Below are 18,726 nucleotides of genomic sequence, written 5' to 3' on the forward strand. Positions count from 1 at the left end.
AAAAACCCTCACTGTCGCCCTGATCCACTCCCGCCTGGACTACTGCAACGCTCTATTAATTGGCCTCCCCCTCACTCGACTTTCCCCTCTCCAGTCTATCCTTATTGCAGCAGCCAGGGTTGTCCATCTAGCTAATCGTTACTCAAAAGCGTCCGCTCTTTGCCAGTCATTACACTGGCTGCCCATTGATTACAGGATACAATTCAAAGTACTTGTTCTCACCAAAAAAGCTCTCCACAGTGCGGCACCCCCTTACATCTCCTCCCTCATTTCTGTCTATCGGCCTAACCGACCTCTGTGCTCTGCAAATGACTTTCGACTAACCTCTTCACTAATCCATACCTCCCACTCCCGACTACAAGACTTCTCCCGTGCTGCGCCAATCCTCTGGAATGCTCTACCCCAAGAAATTAGCACCATCCACAATTTGCATAGTTTTAGGCACTCCCTCAAAACACATTCGTTCTGAGCGGCCTATCATGTTCCCTAATCAGTTATTTTGTTTGTGTGTAGCCCATTCACTATCTCCATCTATCCCCACTCCCTGAAGATGGCTGGACCATCATTGTAAATACATCATTGTAAATACACACCTGTACTTTGTATCTCCCCCACCTCATTGTAGATTGTAAGCTCTCACGAGCAGGGTCATCTTGTGTTGCTTATTGTATTGTTAACATTGTTACTTATGACTGTTGTGATTGAAGCTGTTAAACTGTAAAGTGCTGCGGAATATGTTGGCGCTATATAAATAAAGATTATTATTATTATTATTATTATTAATAAAGCAGTCTGAAGAATGTACACATTACTTACCTCTTTTAAATGCTTTAAGGTTTCAGAAGTCCTAAATAACAAACTGAGCAAGTGCATATGCATCATTTTGACATGTTACACTCATTTTTTACTGTGGGTTAGAGGCGAATTATAAGGCGGTGTTCAGACAGAAACTCCCTGAAAAATTTGTTATGGGCACATTCCCTAATCGAGAGGAGGAGCTGAATGCAATGCTTGTCCTTAGGGCTGGAATTCTTAAAAAAGAGGAGAATGTATTATGACTAACATTTCATATGTCAAGTTAATTAATGTAACATGCTCCCATTTTATAAGTAGGCATACTGCTTTCTATAAATCCAGTGTATCTATCCCCTTATCAGATAGTTAATGGGGGTTTCCCACAAACATAATCATTTTAAATAGTAAATCTGGGAATAATAATCAGTTCCACAATTGGATGTGTTTAAAAATATTCCTGTGCTGTGATAATCTTATAAATGTGCCCCTGCTGTGTACTGTGTAAGTGCTGTGTCCGACCCTGCAGGAACATGGTCTGATTATACCACAGCTCCTGGGCAGGGGAGGAAGCAAAAAAGTATACATATATTACAGTGAGGGATTGCAGTTGATTCTTTTGTGAGGCAAAACATTTCACTGCCTGATTGCAAGCAATCTTACCTGAAAAAAAAAAAAATCAGCTGTGCCCCTTGCTGTCCTATCTGTATAATCTTTTTCTTCCCCCCTCTGCCCAGGAGCTGTGGTGTGATCAGACCATGTTCCTGCACGGTCAGACACGGCCATTACACAGTACACAGCAGGGGCACATTTATAAGATTACCTCAGCATGGGAACATTTTTTTTAAACACATCCAATTGTGAAAATTATTATTATTCAAAGACCTGTTGATTCAAATATTGATTCAAATGTACTTTGTTTGTAGGAAAACCCCTTTAAATCTATGCCAATCATGACAATTTTGAGCATAAATTATAGTAAATTTGTCATGCTGCAGAGGCCTCTTCCATCCTACTAAGCCCTGCCTATTTTACAAACCTTTGGGGGGATTGGCGCAGAAAATGGCTCAGTGGTTAGCACTGCAGCCTTGCAGCGCTGGAGTCCTGGGTTCAAATCCCACCAAGGACACCATCTGCAAGGAGTTTGTATGTTCTCCCCGTGTTTGCGTGGGTTTCCTCCAGGTCCTGATAGAGAATTTAGATACTGATAGGGAATTTAGATTGTGAGCCCCATCGGGGACAGCGATGATAATGTGTGCAAAACTGTAAAGCGCTGCGGAATATGTTAGCGCTATATAAAAATAAAGTACCAGTACTAGCCTTGGTAAATTCATCTCTGACGTTTTCTGTGCAACTCAAGGCCTCATTTAGACGTCCATGTTTCATGTACGTGTTTGTTGTATTTGAGATTTTCACAGATAGAACACATTACAGGAAAAGGGGCTGTTCACAGGTCTATGTTGTTTTCTGCAGACCAAGTGTCTGCAAAGGAGAAAACAAAAAACAGGGGCATGTTGGTTTTTGATCTGATTCATGGATCAAATTCATCCTTTCACCTCAATGGGTTCATGAAAAAAAACAACAAACAGCGCACACATGTTCTTGCTGTGTGTCATTCGAGAGCTGCCTGGTTTCTACAATTTAATTGACAGACTATGAAAAAAAAATATTTGTGCATACTGCAAAAGTGCACCAAAAATGGATAAAAATCTATTTTTTTTACTTGTATGCAGAACCCCACCTCTACCCCCTCAATGAATGAGGTCTAAAACACAGTTCAGCGTAGCCAGGAAGTCTGTCTATAATGCTGCCGATGTCTATGGAAGCATGACCCAAAGACAGTTTCACTGTACTTTATGCCAATTTCCTATTTTAACTCCTAAAGATATTTTTTTTATCCATTGTAATATATAGTTCCTTTGGAAACAGCAAAGAGCCAATGAATATTAATCAACAAGAACTACACACGTGGTCAAAATTTTTGGTGCCCCTCGTTTAATGTCAGAAAAAAAAACAATGGTCACAGAAATAACTTGAATCTGACAAAAGTAATAATAAGTAAAAGATCTATGACAATGAACAAATGAAAGTCAGACATTGCTGTTCAACCATGCTTCCACAGAATTAAAAAAAAAAATAAAACTGATGAAATAGGCCTGGACAGAAATGATGGAACCCTTATCTTAATATTGTGTTGCACAACCTTTTGAGGCAATCACTGCAAACGAGGAATACCAACAATTTTGACTACGTGTGTATATCTGTTACTCATAAGCAGTAAGCATCTAATTTATCTGGCTATTAATTACCCTAAGCCATCAATGTTATGGCTTCTTGGAATCTCCATTTACACTTGTTAGAACTAACTGAAAGTTTCACATGATTACCCATTATAGTGGCACATCATTCAAACTCTAAAATTCATGTTTAGACCAGGAACTTACTCATGATCTAGGACACCATTCGCCAGGGGACCCTGAAATTGCTGAAGATGCAGAATACTCTCAAAATTGTCCACACGCTGGTCAGAATTTTCCATGTGAGCTGGCAAGTGACAGTTCAGAAAGCACACCATGTGTCCAAAGAGGGACAGCCGAATGCTAACGCCACCTTTGTTACCCTAAAAATGGAAGCAAAAATGGAGCAGCTAAAATTCCACAAACAGACCTACAAACAATAAAAGCAATCAGAACACCAAAAAAGTGAGGCAATGCTAGAAGTGGGCATTATGGGAACATGTCCTAATGAAGCGGACCGACTTGAGTCGTAAGGACACATACACACTACCAACCACAATAGTGATAATGGAAGACAAGTACATTGTCGTTTTCTTACACAGTGATATATGGATTTCTGTTTCTTGAGTGTGCACGCACACACACACACACGTAAAAGTTGCTAAATCATATACAGAGTGCGAAATAAGTATTGAACACGTCACCAATTTTCTAAGTAAAAAATATATTTTGTTATGCTGTGATGTCTATTGTCGGTACAAATAGATAAAAAGAACCCGGCACTCAACTTTAGTCAAATTGATGGTTTTTTATTTCGTAGTACGAAAAACGTTTCGGCCTGGTCTGGCCTTCGTCAGTTACTACAATGTTGTAAAGAAAATAGATAATAAGTACATCTGTGACTACATCTGTAAATACATCAGTGGATACATACAGTGTAAGATAAATAAATAAACGGAATAAAGAAAATGAACAGAACAAACAGAAGCAAACAAAAGTATATACAGTGTGTCAAAAGGTCCTGGTATGGCGATGTTAGGAACCAACAATATGAGGAGTACACTAGTAAATCCCAGCCCCCCTGGTGGTGAAAGGGTATGGAGAGTAAAGTGCCCCGTATCGTACCGTACTGAGAGGTGTCTGGGAGAATGTTGAGGGAATACTCCAAAAGGTGTGGTGAACTCCAAGGAGATCCCTAGGAAGGAGAAAAACCCCGTGGTAGGAGCTACTGTCAATCAGCTATAGTAAGTCCGTACCGGAAATATGAGAGGCCCCAGTGAGTGCTAATACCTTGAAAAATGTAAGCCTCCGGTCAAAAGACGCGGCTGCAGATACTGCTGCAGGCTGTGGAGAAGGAAGGAGTGAAGTCAGGGTACATGTCAGATGGCGAAGTAGCCAAGTGGTGTGACATGCTGGGTGGCGACATAGCCCCTGAGGAGAGAATTACCTGAGGGAGAAGAGGGTCCGGACGCGGTGTCCACCGCTGTCAGAGGGGCTTACCCGAGTGAGGAGACGCCAATGCGGCGTTCCTTATGTGCGCGCCGGTCCAACCGGAAGTGATGTACCGGAAGTGACCGCATGTTGTTACCCGCGATTGACAGGAGTGAGCCGGCCAATCGGGTGACTCCACAATAGGGAGGCGGGACATAACAAGGTGTGCACTGTGAAGTGTAGCAGAGGAACAGCCTCAGATGGTACGGAATAGTGATAGCAGCGCTGAAAAGGTGGAGGTGGGGGTTATTCATATCATATCCGCTGTGACCCCGTGGATAGGCAGAAGAGTCCTGGTGGCTCAATATAGGCGGCTCTAGGAAGATAGATAAATATGTTAGAGATATGCATATAATAAAAAACAGGATAAGTATGTGATTAATATGATAAGTATGCAATAACAACCAAGTCACAATGCACATAATTGACAACTGTGAGTATCAAAATGTTAGAGTCCCTAATATTGAGACATCCCTATGCAAATTAAGTAAAAGAGACAAGGTCATAGTCCCTATTAAGACCTTTAGGATGCAGGGTATCGAGGGTGTGGATCCAGAACGCCTCCCTACGTTTTAGGGAGGCTAATCTGTCACCCCCTCGTCTGGGCGCTGGGACCTGCTCGATTACCTGGAACATAAGTTGAGAAATGTTGTGGCCTTTCGATATAAAATGTTGTGGGATGGGTAGGAGCGTGTTGCCACACCTGATCGTGGACTTATGCTTTGAGATGCGTTCCCGAATGGACCGGGTTGTCTCTCCCACATAAAGCATGCCGCATGGGCACTTGATGAGGTAAATTACATAGGCCGAGTCACAATTGAAATAGTTCTTAATAGGAAACGATCTGCCGGAACGTGGGTGGTGAAATGAGCTGCCCTTAAGAACATTGCTGCATTGGGTGCAGTGGAGACAAGGGAAGGTCCCTAGACGAGGGTTCTGAAGGAACCGTTGGGTGGGTGCCTTTTTGTCTGGTCCTACGTCGGCTCTTACCAGTGTGTCTCTTAGGTTACGGGGTCTTCTAAAACACGGGAGGAAAGGTTCCTTAAACTCCGGGATGTTTGGGTGGGCAGTTGTGAGTAGATGCCAGTGTTGGCGTATATTTTTATGGAGAATATAAGCAAAAGGGTGGTCCTGGAACAAGAAGTGATTTGAATCGAGAACCAGTGTGAGTAGTTCCACCACTAAGTCAATTTGTTGCTTATGGGTCCCTGTGGTAGATAGAAGTTTTTTGATAGAATTAATACCATCCACGTGGGGAATGGAAGTGTATAAAAGATTTATACACTTCCATTCCCCACGTGGATGGTATTAATTCTATCAAAAAACTTCTATCTACCACAGGGACCCATAAGCAACAAATTGACTTAGTGGTGGAACTACTCACACTGGTTCTCGATTCAAATCACTTCTTGTTCCAGGACCAATACTACCTACAGATACGGGGGACCGCAATGGGCTCCAACGTGGCGCCCCCTTACGCTAACAGCTATATGGCAGATTTTGAGGAGAGCATCATCTACCCTGACTCACGCTTCCAAGAGAACGTCTTACTCTGGAAGCGTTACATAGACGATATTTTTTGCGTTTGGGGCGGCACGTTGGAGTCCTTCCGGTCCTTTGTGGATTTCCTTAACACCGCGTGGCCTGGCATCTCCTTTACCATGGCTCATGACCTGCACAGAATGAATTTTCAGGACACAGTGGTCATCAAAGACCACACGGGTAGGTTAAGCACTGATATCTACATAAAGAACACTGACCGGAATAGCCTATTGCACTTTGAGAGTCTACATCCCAGAGCCATCAAAAAAGCGATCCCTAAATCCCAAATCCAGCGGGTAACCCGCATAGTCTCGGATAACGAGCTACGGACACAAAGAGTTCAGAGATGGAAGCCAAATTTCATGCACGAGGTTATCCTAACTCATTCCTTCAAGAATCCCAGACACCTAACCCTAACAACAGGTCAAAGTCTAATAAACGTGTTCCATTTGTTCATTCCTTCCACCCTTTTGCTTATATTCTCCATAAAAATATACGCCAACACTGGCATCTACTCACAACTGCCCACCCAAACATCCCGGAGTTTAAGGAACCTTTCCTCCCGTGTTTTAGAAGACCCCGTAACCTAAGAGACACACTGGTAAGAGCCGACGTAGGACCAGACAAAAAGGCACCCACCCAACGGTTCCTTCAGAACCCTCGTCTAGGGACCTTCCCTTGTCTCCACTGCACCCAATGCAGCAATGTTCTTAAGGGCAGCTCATTTCACCACCCACGTTCCGGCAGATCGTTTCCTATTAAGAACTATTTCAATTGTGACTCGGCCTATGTAATTTACCTCATCAAGTGCCCATGCGGCATGCTTTATGTGGGAGAGACGACCCGGTCCATTCGGGAACGCATCTCAAAGCATAAGTCCACGATCAGGTGTGGCAACACGCTCCTACCCATCCCACAACATTTTATATCGAAAGGCCACAACATTTCTCAACTTATGTTCCAGGTAATCGAGCAGGTCCCAGCGCCCAGACGAGGGGGTGACAGATTAGCCTCCCTAAAACGTAGGGAGGCGTTCTGGATCCACACCCTCGATACCCTGCATCCTAAAGGTCTTAATAGGGACTATGACCTTGTCTCTTTTACTTAATTTGCATAGGGATGTCTCAATATTAGGGACTCTAACATTTTGATACTCACAGTTGTCAATTATGTGCATTGTGACTTGGTTGTTATTGCATACTTATCATATTAATCACATACTTATCCTGTTTTTTATTATATGCATATCTCTAACATATTTATCTATCTTCCTAGAGCCGCCTATATTGAGCCACCAGGACTCTTCTGCCTATCCACGGGGTCACAGCGGATATGATATGAATAACCCCCACCTCCACCTTTTCAGCGCTGCTATCACTATTCCGTACCATCTGAGGCTGTTCCTCTGCTACACTTCACAGTGCACACCTTGTTATGTCCCGCCTCCCTATTGTGGAGTCACCCGATTGGCCGGCTCACTCCTGTCAATCGCGGGTAACAACATGCGGTCACTTCCGGTACATCACTTCCGGTTGGACCGGCGCGCACATAAGGAACGCCGCATTGGCGTCTCCTCACTCGGGTAAGCCCCTCTGACAGCGGTGGACACCGCGTCCGGACCCTCTTCTCCCTCAGGTAATTCTCTCCTCAGGGGCTATGTCGCCACCCAGCATGTCACACCACTTGGCTACTTCGCCATCTGACATGTACCCTGACTTCACTCCTTCCTTCTCCACAGCCTGCAGCAGTATCTGCAGCCGCGTCTTTTGACCGGAGGCTTACATTTTTCAAGGTATTAGCACTCACTGGGGCCTCTCATATTTCCGGTACGGACTTACTATAGCTGATTGACAGTAGCTCCTACCACGGGGTTTTTCTCCTTCCTAGGGATCTCCTTGGAGTTCACCACACCTTTTGGAGTATTCCCTCAACATTCTCCCAGACACCTCTCAGTACGGTACGATACGGGGCACTTTACTCTCCATACCCTTTCACCACCAGGGGGGCTGGGATTTACTAGTGTACTCCTCATATTGTTGGTTCCTAACATCGCCATACCAGGACCTTTTGACACACTGTATATACTTTTGTTTGCTTCTGTTTGTTCTGTTCATTTTCTTTATTCCGTTTATTTATTTATCTTACACTGTATGTATCCACTGATGTATTTACAGATGTAGTCACAGATGTACTTATTATCTATTTTCTTTACAACATTGTAGTAACTGACGAAGGCCAGACCAGGCCGAAACGTTTTTCGTACTACGAAATAAAAAACCATCAATTTGACTAAAGTTGAGTGCCGGGTTCTTTTTATCTATATATAAAGCTTGGGAAACTACCCGTGCACCTTAGTAGCTGTGCCCACGTCTTTTGATTCACTATTGTCGGTACAAGTCCCCTCTAAAATGTAAAGTGCAGCGGAATATGTTGGCGCTACAGAAATAAAATTATTATTACTATTGTTGACATGAAATTCTCACCAGATGTCAGTAACAACCTATCGAATCCACACAGGCAAATGAATCAAACCATAGATATCCATATAGTAAGTTATGTGTAATAATGAGAACTATAACAGGGAAAAAGAATTGAACGCATGAAGAAAGAGAGGTGCAAAAAGTCATGACCCCAGCTAAAATCTATCAGTATTTAGAATGCAATCCTGCAAATAATATCAGTTGGTTCAACTGATAGCCTATAAAACGGTGTCTCATAACCAAGGTCCCACAAAAGAAACATCTTATGATGGGTAAAACCAGTGGGCAGTCTCAAGACCTTAACAACCTTATTGTTGCAAATCCTACTGATGGCATTGGTTAGAGAAGAATTTCTAAACTGCTGAATGTTTCAGTATGCACTGTTGAGACCATAATCCGAAAGTGGAAATAACATCATTTCACCATAAACCACTTACAGCCAGGTGCTCCCTGCAAGATTTCAGACAGAGGAGTAAAAATAATTATCAGAAAAGTTGTCCGAGAGCCAAGGACCAAATAAAACCAAGTAATGCACTCAACCTCCTTTTCCTGTATGCACGCTCATAAGACTTCATTGCTGAAAAAAAAAATGCACGTTTAGTTTGCTCAACAAAATTAAGACAAGCCTTCTGATATACTGGCAGAAAATAATCTGGTCAGATGAGACCAAAATTAAACTCTTTTGGATGCCATAATACATACATACAATGTTTTGAGGCCAAAAGGCACTGCATATCACTCCGAAAACACCACAATAACAATGAAGTTTGGAGATGGGAACATCATGGAATGGGGCTGTTTTTCATCATAAGGCACTAATAAACTTCATCTGATTGAAGGTAGGATGACAAGCCAGAGATGGTATGTCACTCTCCATAAGGAGAAACGATACCCCTTAGACCCCAGTCCAGAGCCTCTCACCTAGCCAAATTAGTTCTCATGCTTCGCACTGACGAGGGCCAACAGCCCGAAACACCGTGTCTGCGAATTGAGATACTAATTTGGCTTTTATCCTAAGTCATATTGCACGACTCGTTAAAGAGTTGATTGTGACTTGTAGGATCGCTACTTCCAACAGGTGGCGCTATAGAGTTTAAGTCCTCTTTTTCTCAGAAGAGGCAATTTGCATATAGATAAACATACCGACACATTCTGCTGCCATTTACCAGGATGCTAAAGATAACACGAGAGTGTACATTTCAGCAAGTCAATGAACCCAAACACACGGCCACGGAAACTCTCAATTGGTTGCAGAGACAGAAAATAAAGTTGCTAGAATGGCCCAGCCAATCACCTGACCTGAATCAGATAGAAAATTTATGGAAGGAACAAAAGCTCCGAGTTCATAGAGGGAGTCCACGGAACCTTCAGGATTTGAAGAGTGTTTGTGTGGAAGAATGGGCCAAAATCACACCTGACAAATGCATGCGACTAGTTTCTCCATACAGGTGGCATCTTGAAGCTGTCATCACCAAAAAAGGCTCTTTAACAAAGTATTAATTGAATTTTCATAAGAGAGTCTTCAATACTTTTTTCTATTTATTATTTCTCATTTTTACACATAATTTATAGACATCTATGGCTTGATTCCTTTGCCTGTGTTGATTGGATGGGTTGTCTAAATAATAAAAGTTGTAGCTAGCTCACCCGGTCTGTCGCCCTTTGGAGATCTACTCACTGCCAGGAAGCCGCATGGAATTTAAATGGGAGAGGCACACCCATGATTAAGTAGCCACAATATACAACAGAAAATTCCAGAGAATCTTTCCTGCTTGGCAATTAAAACCATTTTAATCTTTCTTTTGTCCTTAATATACACAGGACCTAGAAAAAGACCTAAGGTCGAAATGCGTAGTCTGCACGCATAAAGCAGCAGTGTGCCCTTTTTTTGATCCCCTGTGTATATTAAGGACTTCTGCCATATGGATTATTTTAAATATGAAAGAATAAAATGGTTTTAATTGTCAAATAGGAAAGATTCACTGGAATTTTCTGTTGTATATTGTGGCGATTGGATGGGTTGTTACAGACATCTGGTGAGAATTTCATGTCAATAGCACCTTTAGAAATGTACGTAGAAAACTGGTCACATGTTTAATACTTATTTCACCTGCTTTATCTTATTGGACAACATTGGCTCTTTTCCCTTCTAGAACCAGTGATTCTAGAGGGGAATACAATGCAATATTCGGTACACAGACTCTTCACATTGCAGTCGTGGCATGCAGTAGGACTAATAGTCTAATGCAGTATACTAACCCAGTAACCCCCTAAGCCAGTTCTTGTGCAGTCCGTCTGTACATCGCGTAGATAGGGAAGGTGGAAATACTTTGCAAACACCAACAGAAGACAACCTTGCATCCGCACAGAGCTGACCTATGACAATAAATCAGACAGCAAATGAAATCGTTGTGCGAAAAACAAAAAAAAGCGCATTTTTAAATATGAGTAACAACTGAAGCCTTGCTGTGCTTTGATATGTCACAGATAACACTGGGCCCAATTCATCATTGCTTTTCCATCAATTTAGTTGTCTTGAATATTTCTCACTCAGTGACTTTTTGATTCATGACAAATTCATCAAACGATTTAGACTAATTCATCAAATATGACTTTTTCAAAAGTCACAATTTGGCACAACTATACTCCAATCCCTCTCTGAATTGATTACATTACAGCATAATGAGTTGGGGGCCCTTATGGCTGTTGAGAAAGCCCCTATCTAAGGCCCCAATTTATCATTTGTGGTTTTCATTAAGCTTTTTTTGCCTTGCGGTAGTCATTGCAGTAAATTCTTCAAATATCTGAACACGCTACATGAATTTTGTGCAAAATCAAAAATGCTCTTTTTCCCTGTCTTTGACTTGTTTTACGACTTCTTAGCACAAAAAGTTGCACGTTTTGCAAAATGGGGCAAAAATTGCACCAAAATATCAGATGCACATTAAATCATATCAGGGGTGGACTAGAGTACATTTGTGACTTCAGAAAAAGTCGTAGTTGATGAAACAGTCAAAAACATCTGGAAAACCCGCACTGACGTAAAAATCAGAAAGAAAACTAAACCACAAAAAACAACTTTGAAAAAGGCGCATATCATTTGACGAATTTGTTGTGAATTAAAAGATCATTGAGAGGTATTCAAGTCAAAACACTAGAAAAAATGCAATTATGAATCAGTTCCAAAGACTTGCTGAACGGCTCTGCTTCCACCAGACATCTTCTCTAGTCTCCGCACACATTTACGTTAATCGGACAAGTAAATCAATACAAATCAAGTTACCGTACATCAGCAAGTCATTCCATTGTGTCACCGCATATAATGGATAAGTGCTACTAAAAGATTTCATTCAACAGGACACCCAGGAACTGTAAGAAACTGAATATAAAGAGCTCTAATGTAGCATATAGGCGCCTCTCATTTTATTTGGTACATATAACTACATTTAAACTGGCTAAATTACGTCTATGGCCACATGCACACGTTGTGTATTGGGGGAGTTTTTTGCATCAGTATCTGTTAGGTGTTGAGTTCCCGCTGCTGCACAGGGGGAATCTCGAACCATGTCCTATGCGGTCTCCCATTCTTCCCCAGTCGCAGAGGAGCCTGCTCAGCAGAGATGTCAGTCCCAGCATCTTGCTCAAGCTGATGCTGAGCGTCTGGTTACTGCTGCTGTCCCAGGTTCGGCTATTATAACCAGCATTAATCAGCGGCGAGCAGACGATCCAGGGACTAAGTTCTGCTTTTTGTCAACTGAGCATGCCCGTGGGACGACCTCTCATTAGAGGTCGGGGGTCACATGCTCAGGTTCTGAAGCGGTCCTGATTGGACTACGGGGAAAGTCCCGGAAGGACGCAGCTATAAAAGGTTTGCATGGCCGCTCGGCCATGAGCTAGTATAAATCGAGAATCATGTATGGGTGTATGTGTGCATGCAATCTGATGAAAGCTCCTAAATTGATCCCCTTCCCTAATGTTGTTGTCTGAGTGTGGGTGATTGGAGCTAACTAGCGCCAGATTGTGCCATCCAGCACAATGCACGACAGTACTGTGTCTACAGCAGCGTCCGTCAGAGCGGCACCATGCACAAATAGTGCGCTTTCCTGGCACATGCTTAGGGTGGTTAGTGGAGTCTGCCAGAGCGGCGCTGTACGCACCTAGTGCAGTAAATCTTCAGTTAGTTTGTGCCTGGCATGGCAGTTGCAGCACCGAATGCTAGTGAGTCTAGATGGACTCTAACCCTGTGTCCTTGGTGCAGGGTCCTGTGACCAAAACACTAGCATTCACTCTGTGGTATTGCGGCCCTGTGACGCAACAGGGTTCGCCTCCTACATACTGGGTGAAGTTAACCCGCGTGTGTTCGTTATACCGCCATATACTGTCCGTCATTACTAAGCAGCAAGTGTCATCTCTGCACGGTAGACCTAGGGCTACGATTGCACCGTATATCCTCTTTAATATTATTTGGTACGTTCCGCTAGCACTAACAGTATCAGTAAGCCAAAACCAGGAGAGGGTGATAAATACAGAAGTGGTGACATGTTTCTATTGCACTTTTCCTCTGATCGTTCCTCTCCTGTTTTTGGCTGAGGTAAAAAACTAGCCAAATTCTCAGCATGCGCACGTGGCCTAAGACAAAAGTCAATTGTCATCAAGAATCACTGTGAGTTGCTCTTACACATGCAGACACTTCCTAAAAAAAGAACATGACCATGAATTGTAAATAACGGTAAAATGAACTAATTTGCATGACAGTGTGTGGTCCAATTCGTTCCATTGAAACAATCCCTTTATTAATTTTACCCCCAGCCCCATACTTCTTCTTATTAATAATAATAATAATAATATTATACACAGGAAACATTCTTTCTGCATATAATTGGCCACAGCGGCCATTTATTAAAAAACAACAATAATTTAACAAAAAATTTAAATTACTGAAAGAATTGGGGAGGTCCTAGGGGCTACAAGATCCGACACATGTAAACCAAAGTATTTTCCTGTCCGGAGCCCCACTAAGTGCCAGATCATCCAATCATAATTTAATTCTGAAGAGAACAATCCAAGCAAATTCCCCATCATAACAAATTCCACCAACTCCAAGGACCCTGCTCACCGCAAATGCATTCTGAAACCTCAAGTGCGTGCGCCCCCAACCAACTCCAGAGCAAGCTCCATCCCTTTGTGAATGGAAAGTGCCCACAAGTCAATTCAAATCAAATTCAGATGTACCCCATCACTTATTAAAAAATTCCCTTTGCCCCAAGTCATGATGCCTAACCCCCATTATGTGCTACAAAACCTGAAATAGCTTTATTCAGTTTCACCCTTGCCCTATTAATATCTTTTGGGGATCTTGCTCTACTAGTTCTTCTAAGCACTATGTCGGACCATACTACAACAGTTTTTGGAGACACCAGCCAGAACTTCAGGAAATCAAAACAAATGTACTTAATCAGTTCTCTAAACACTATTGAGGTACCTTCACACTCAGCGACGCTGCAGCGGTACCGACAACGATGTCGATCGCTGCAGCGTCGCTGTTTGGTCGCTGGAGAGCTGTCACACAGACAGCTCTCCAGCGACCAACGATGCCGGTAACCAGGGTAAACATCGGGTTACTAAGCGCAGGGCCGCGCTTAGTAACCCGATGTTTACCCTGGTTACCATCGTAAAAGTAAAAAAAACAAACACTACATACTTACCTTCCACTGTCTGTCCCCCGGCGCTGTGCTTTCCTGCACTGACTGTGAGCACAGCGGCCGGAAAGCAGAGCGGTGACGTCACCGCTGTGCTTTCCGGCTGGCCGGCGCTCACAGCCAGTGCAGAGAAGCACAGCGCCGGGGACAGACAGCGGAAGGTAAGTATGTAGTGTTTGTTTTTTTTAACTTTTACGCTGGTAACCAGGGGAAACATCGGGTTACTAAGCGCGGCCCTGCACTTAGGAACCCGATGTTTACCCTGGTTACCAGTGAAGACATCGCTGAATCGGCGCCACACACGCCGATTCAGCGATGTCTGCAGGGAGTCCAGCGACGAAATAAAGTGCTGGACTTTCTGCTCCAACCAACGATGTCACAGCAGGATCCTGATCGCTGCTGCGTGTCAAACTGAATGATATCGCTAGCCAGGACGCTGCAACGTCATGGATCGCTAGCGATATCATTCAGTGTGACGGTACCTTTGCACTTATTGCCTCCAGTGTGCAGAACGAGAATGTCGGGCATACTATCTAAACATGTAAAACCCTGCTCCACACCATAACTCTACATCCAGCCATCTAAGAATCAGGGCAACTGTTTGAAATCTAGCTGCCTTCCCTCGGGTCTGATATCCGCACAGCAGGCCCCCCAATGCACGTAAGAATGTCCAAATAGCCAGGCTAAACATGGGTCTCCATCTGCAATAGACAAAACCAAAGAAACACACATCTAATTATCAACAAAATCAGTCATGCCTACGTTACAACAACTATAGCCACTACATTTTAAAGACAAATATAAGTCTTATAAGGAATAGAACTCCACCTCCATATCCATTGTAGTTCTTCCTATCTAAGGTCTCTGTCTGGCGCCTCAGTTGCCACACCTATTCGAAAAGAATGAGAAGCAAAACAGGAAGAATCCAAGCCCGACTTGCCAAAGCACTTTCGCATATCAGCTGTAAAATGGTATTGTGAAAGAAAAACCCATCCTCATGGAACAGCAAGGGTCCTTTCTTATCCATCACTAGCTGCTGGTAGTCTTGAAATCAGTATAAAGGGCACATCATTGAACCAGCCACTGGCCCCCAAACAAAACCATTCTGCCCCTGCCAGCCTGATCGGTTTTTGAGCTTCTAATTCAAAATTCCATTACTCTATCCAAACAACAAATATCTTTCCATAACAAACCTCCTCCTTTAATTTTGGTTGGTGAGACTAATTCCCCCACTCTCTGCACCCCAAAAAAGGCCAATGAGAATGCTAACATAAATAAAACCATCTCAAACCCTAAAATGCAAACAAAACCCTACTGCCCTCTAAGTGTCTTTCCAAAATATCAAATTAAACTGAACGTTGATTATACTTTAATCCCTGACCCTTTTTATAACCCTTTAGAAACTGACTAACCATTAATTCCTTAGTCATATCCTTTCGTCCCCAAAGTTTAAAACCAAACGCCAGTGCCGCTACAAAACTATTAATTTTTGCTACCGATCAATGCAATTCCACTTTTCTAATTAAATAAACAAAACTGCAAACATTCTATGCCTATGCAGAGTGACCTCCCCCAATACATTATTACATTATGCAGCTTTTCCATACTCGCCAAGCCACTTCATAAGCCTCGCACTTATGGGTCAGCAACCAAACCATAAATCAGCCATCTCGATCCTCGATAACCAGCCTTCACAGGTGCACCGGGCACTATAATCCCGAATCCTGAGACTCTGGGGCCAATTTGCAAAAGCGATCCCACTGAAATAGAGATAAAGAATCTGCAATGGAATTCTCAATTCCTGGAACATGGATCGCCACAATATAAGCATTCAGTTTCAAGCAACACAAGACTAATTCCCTGACTAATTTCATTGCTGGTGGGGATGAAGTCGCTAGATTATTAATAATAACTACCAACCCCATGTTATCACAATGAAACCTAATCATGCGATTCATAAATTCTTTTCCCGAAATTGACACAGCTATCACAATTGGAAATAGCTCCAATGATGTCAAATTATTCATGAAACCTTGCTCTTTCCACTCACTGGGCCACTTGCCTGCACATCACTGCCCCTCACAATAGGCTCCAAAACCTTCACGACCCACAGCATCCGTATAAATATTAAAGGGCCACTGTCACCCCCCTGCAGCCGTTATAAACTAAAAGAGCCACCTTGTGCAGCAGTAATGCTGCATTCTAACAAGGTGGCTCTTTTAGTTTTGTGTTCAAGTATTATTAAAATAAAGCGTTTTGAAACTCTGCAGAAATACCTGTCTTTGTCCACGGAGGCGGGTCTGAAGCCTCCTCTGAAGTGCCCAACAGCCGTCACTCACATCTTCTGGGGCGATGGTCGCCGCCCCCTGCGCGCTGTTTTCTTTTCAAATCCAACTCTCACCCACGTCCCCCGCCCCCCGCCTTCCAGCCAGCTAGCAGGCAAGTTTCGTAGGTTGTTTCTTTCCCGGCGATTGCTATGAGCAGAAGGAGGAGGCGGCAGGATGAGCTCAGCTGAATAGCCAGAGGCTGGAAGGCGGGGGACGTGGGTGAGAGTCTGAGACACGCAGTGCACATGCCCAGGAATCCTAGCCCCGCACTGTGCATAATGCATAACACATTGCGGAGCAGGGATTCCCGAGGTGGGTGGCCGCACTGCCAGCACAGGCGCAGTCTGCAAGCCTGGCTGTGACGTCAGACAGCCAGAGCTTACTGCGCCTGCCCCACAAATATTTACACAGCGCCGGCGTTGGATTTGAAAAGAAAACAGCACGCAGGGGGCGGCGACCATCGCCCCAGAAGATGTGAGTGACGGCTGTTGGGCACTTCACAGAGGAGGCTTCAGACCCGCCTCCGTCGACAAAGACAGGTATTTCTGCAGAGTTTCAAAACGCTTTATTTTAATAATACCTGAACACAAAACTAAAAGAGCCACCTTGTTGGAATGCAGCATTACTGCTGCACAAGGTGGCTCTTTTAGTTTATAACGGCTGGAGGGGGGTGACAGTGGCCCTTTAAGATCAACCTTATTCTGAACCTTGTTCTGAATTATGGACCGCCTGTTATAATTTCTCAAAAACATACCCCAAACCACTAATTCATCTATGCGCTCCTTTTTGAAGCACCCCCGCCATTGCTGCCACTAATCTCCAGCAAAAAAATTGGGCCATGGACATAATTCAACAGGCATAATTCAATTTTCTCAACAATGACTGCATCTCTCTCAATGTCAACGTTGCGCCCTGTCCACTTCCTGCTCTAGTGACACCAGCTTGTCTTCAGGTAACCGACACTCCATAGCCACTGAATCTATCAAAAATGTCCAAAAAACTAAACTGTGTGATAAGTCCCTTTGTTTTTCAGCAGCTAAAGGCATTCCAAAACGCTCCGCAATCCAAAACATGGTTCCTAATAAATTCTCACAAACTACTGACTCAGGCGCAGGGGCGGACATACCGCCGGTTCAGCCTGTGCAGCTGCACAGGGGCCCCGAAGGAGAGGGGGCCCGATCAGCTGTTGAAATGTCTTGTTCTGTCATAGAGGCAGCGGCAGCATCTCCAGTAAGTGGAGAGGAAGGGGGCCGATACCAGAGTCATTTGCGTTAGAAAGGGCCCTGCGATCTGCAGCAGACGCTGTAGGGGGCCCCCTTCCTCTCCTCTTAATGCTGCTGCTGGCTCTATGATGCAGGTCAGGAGAATCGCAGCATTGCTTTCAGTTCCACTTGCAGGGGGTGGCCCCTGCAAGGGACGCTATGGAAGTTTGCAATCAAACTATTTAGTATAGTTTGATTGCAAACTTCCATAGCATCCCTTGTGCACACACGCTGAGCTGGTCCGTGAAGCTCCTCATCTGGGCCCTCTCTGCTTGTTGTCACATGCCTGTTGCTCCAGCATCCATCCTGTGCAGAGCGTGTCTCCTGCAGCTGCTACAGACCTCAAGGCCTCATCTCTTGGAGCACAAGGTGAGGGATGGCCGGGAGTTATCACTGCTGCTGGTTAGTATCTGCAGAGCAGCAGTGTGTCCATGACAGCAGTGACTTAGTGACTGTGTGCTCGGTGCTTCCTGGTCGCTGCAGTGAATGGCTGAGAAACCTGATCCTGCACTGATCAGATAGCGGGGAGCTGCATCACAGGCACTAATTCACTGCTTGTAATCACTGACCCCAGATGCCTCCAGCCATTACTGATGCAATATCTCCAGGCTCAGAGTGGCCCCTGACCCCAGCCTTCCTCCTGTTCTGTATTTTGTATTGCTGCACTTAATATATACAGTATAATTCTGTATAATATGCGCACACAAACAGTATAGTACACAGATGTGTATTTTATGAGTATATTCCACTTGTGCAAAATCATAAAGAAATCCTCAATATATATAAAACCAATTTTTTATTAATTAAAAGCAAGGCAACGGACCCCACCAATAGTGACAAATAACAACAAAAACCCAAACCAAAAAGACAAAAAAGTGCTACTAAAACACCGTAAA

At 43.7% G+C, this 18,726-nt stretch overlaps 1 protein-coding gene across 2 annotated transcripts in view; it reads right to left on the reverse strand.

The window, feature by feature from the left end:
- INPP5J (inositol polyphosphate-5-phosphatase J) overlaps positions 1-18,726 on the reverse strand; it is a 115,622-nt gene that overhangs the window by 25,265 nt on the left and 71,631 nt on the right. For both annotated transcript variants that reach the window (XM_069760236.1, XM_069760238.1), the window contains exons 5-6: positions 10,802-10,918; positions 3,237-3,412 (exon numbers count right to left, since the gene is read on the reverse strand). In XM_069760236.1, coding sequence (XP_069616337.1) covers positions 3,237-3,412; positions 10,802-10,918 — 293 coding nt within the window. The remainder of the gene's footprint in view (positions 1-3,236; positions 3,413-10,801; positions 10,919-18,726) is intronic.

This window comes from Ranitomeya imitator, chromosome 1, assembly GCF_032444005.1.
Source record: "Ranitomeya imitator isolate aRanImi1 chromosome 1, aRanImi1.pri, whole genome shotgun sequence".
NCBI lineage: Eukaryota > Metazoa > Chordata > Amphibia > Anura > Dendrobatidae > Ranitomeya > Ranitomeya imitator.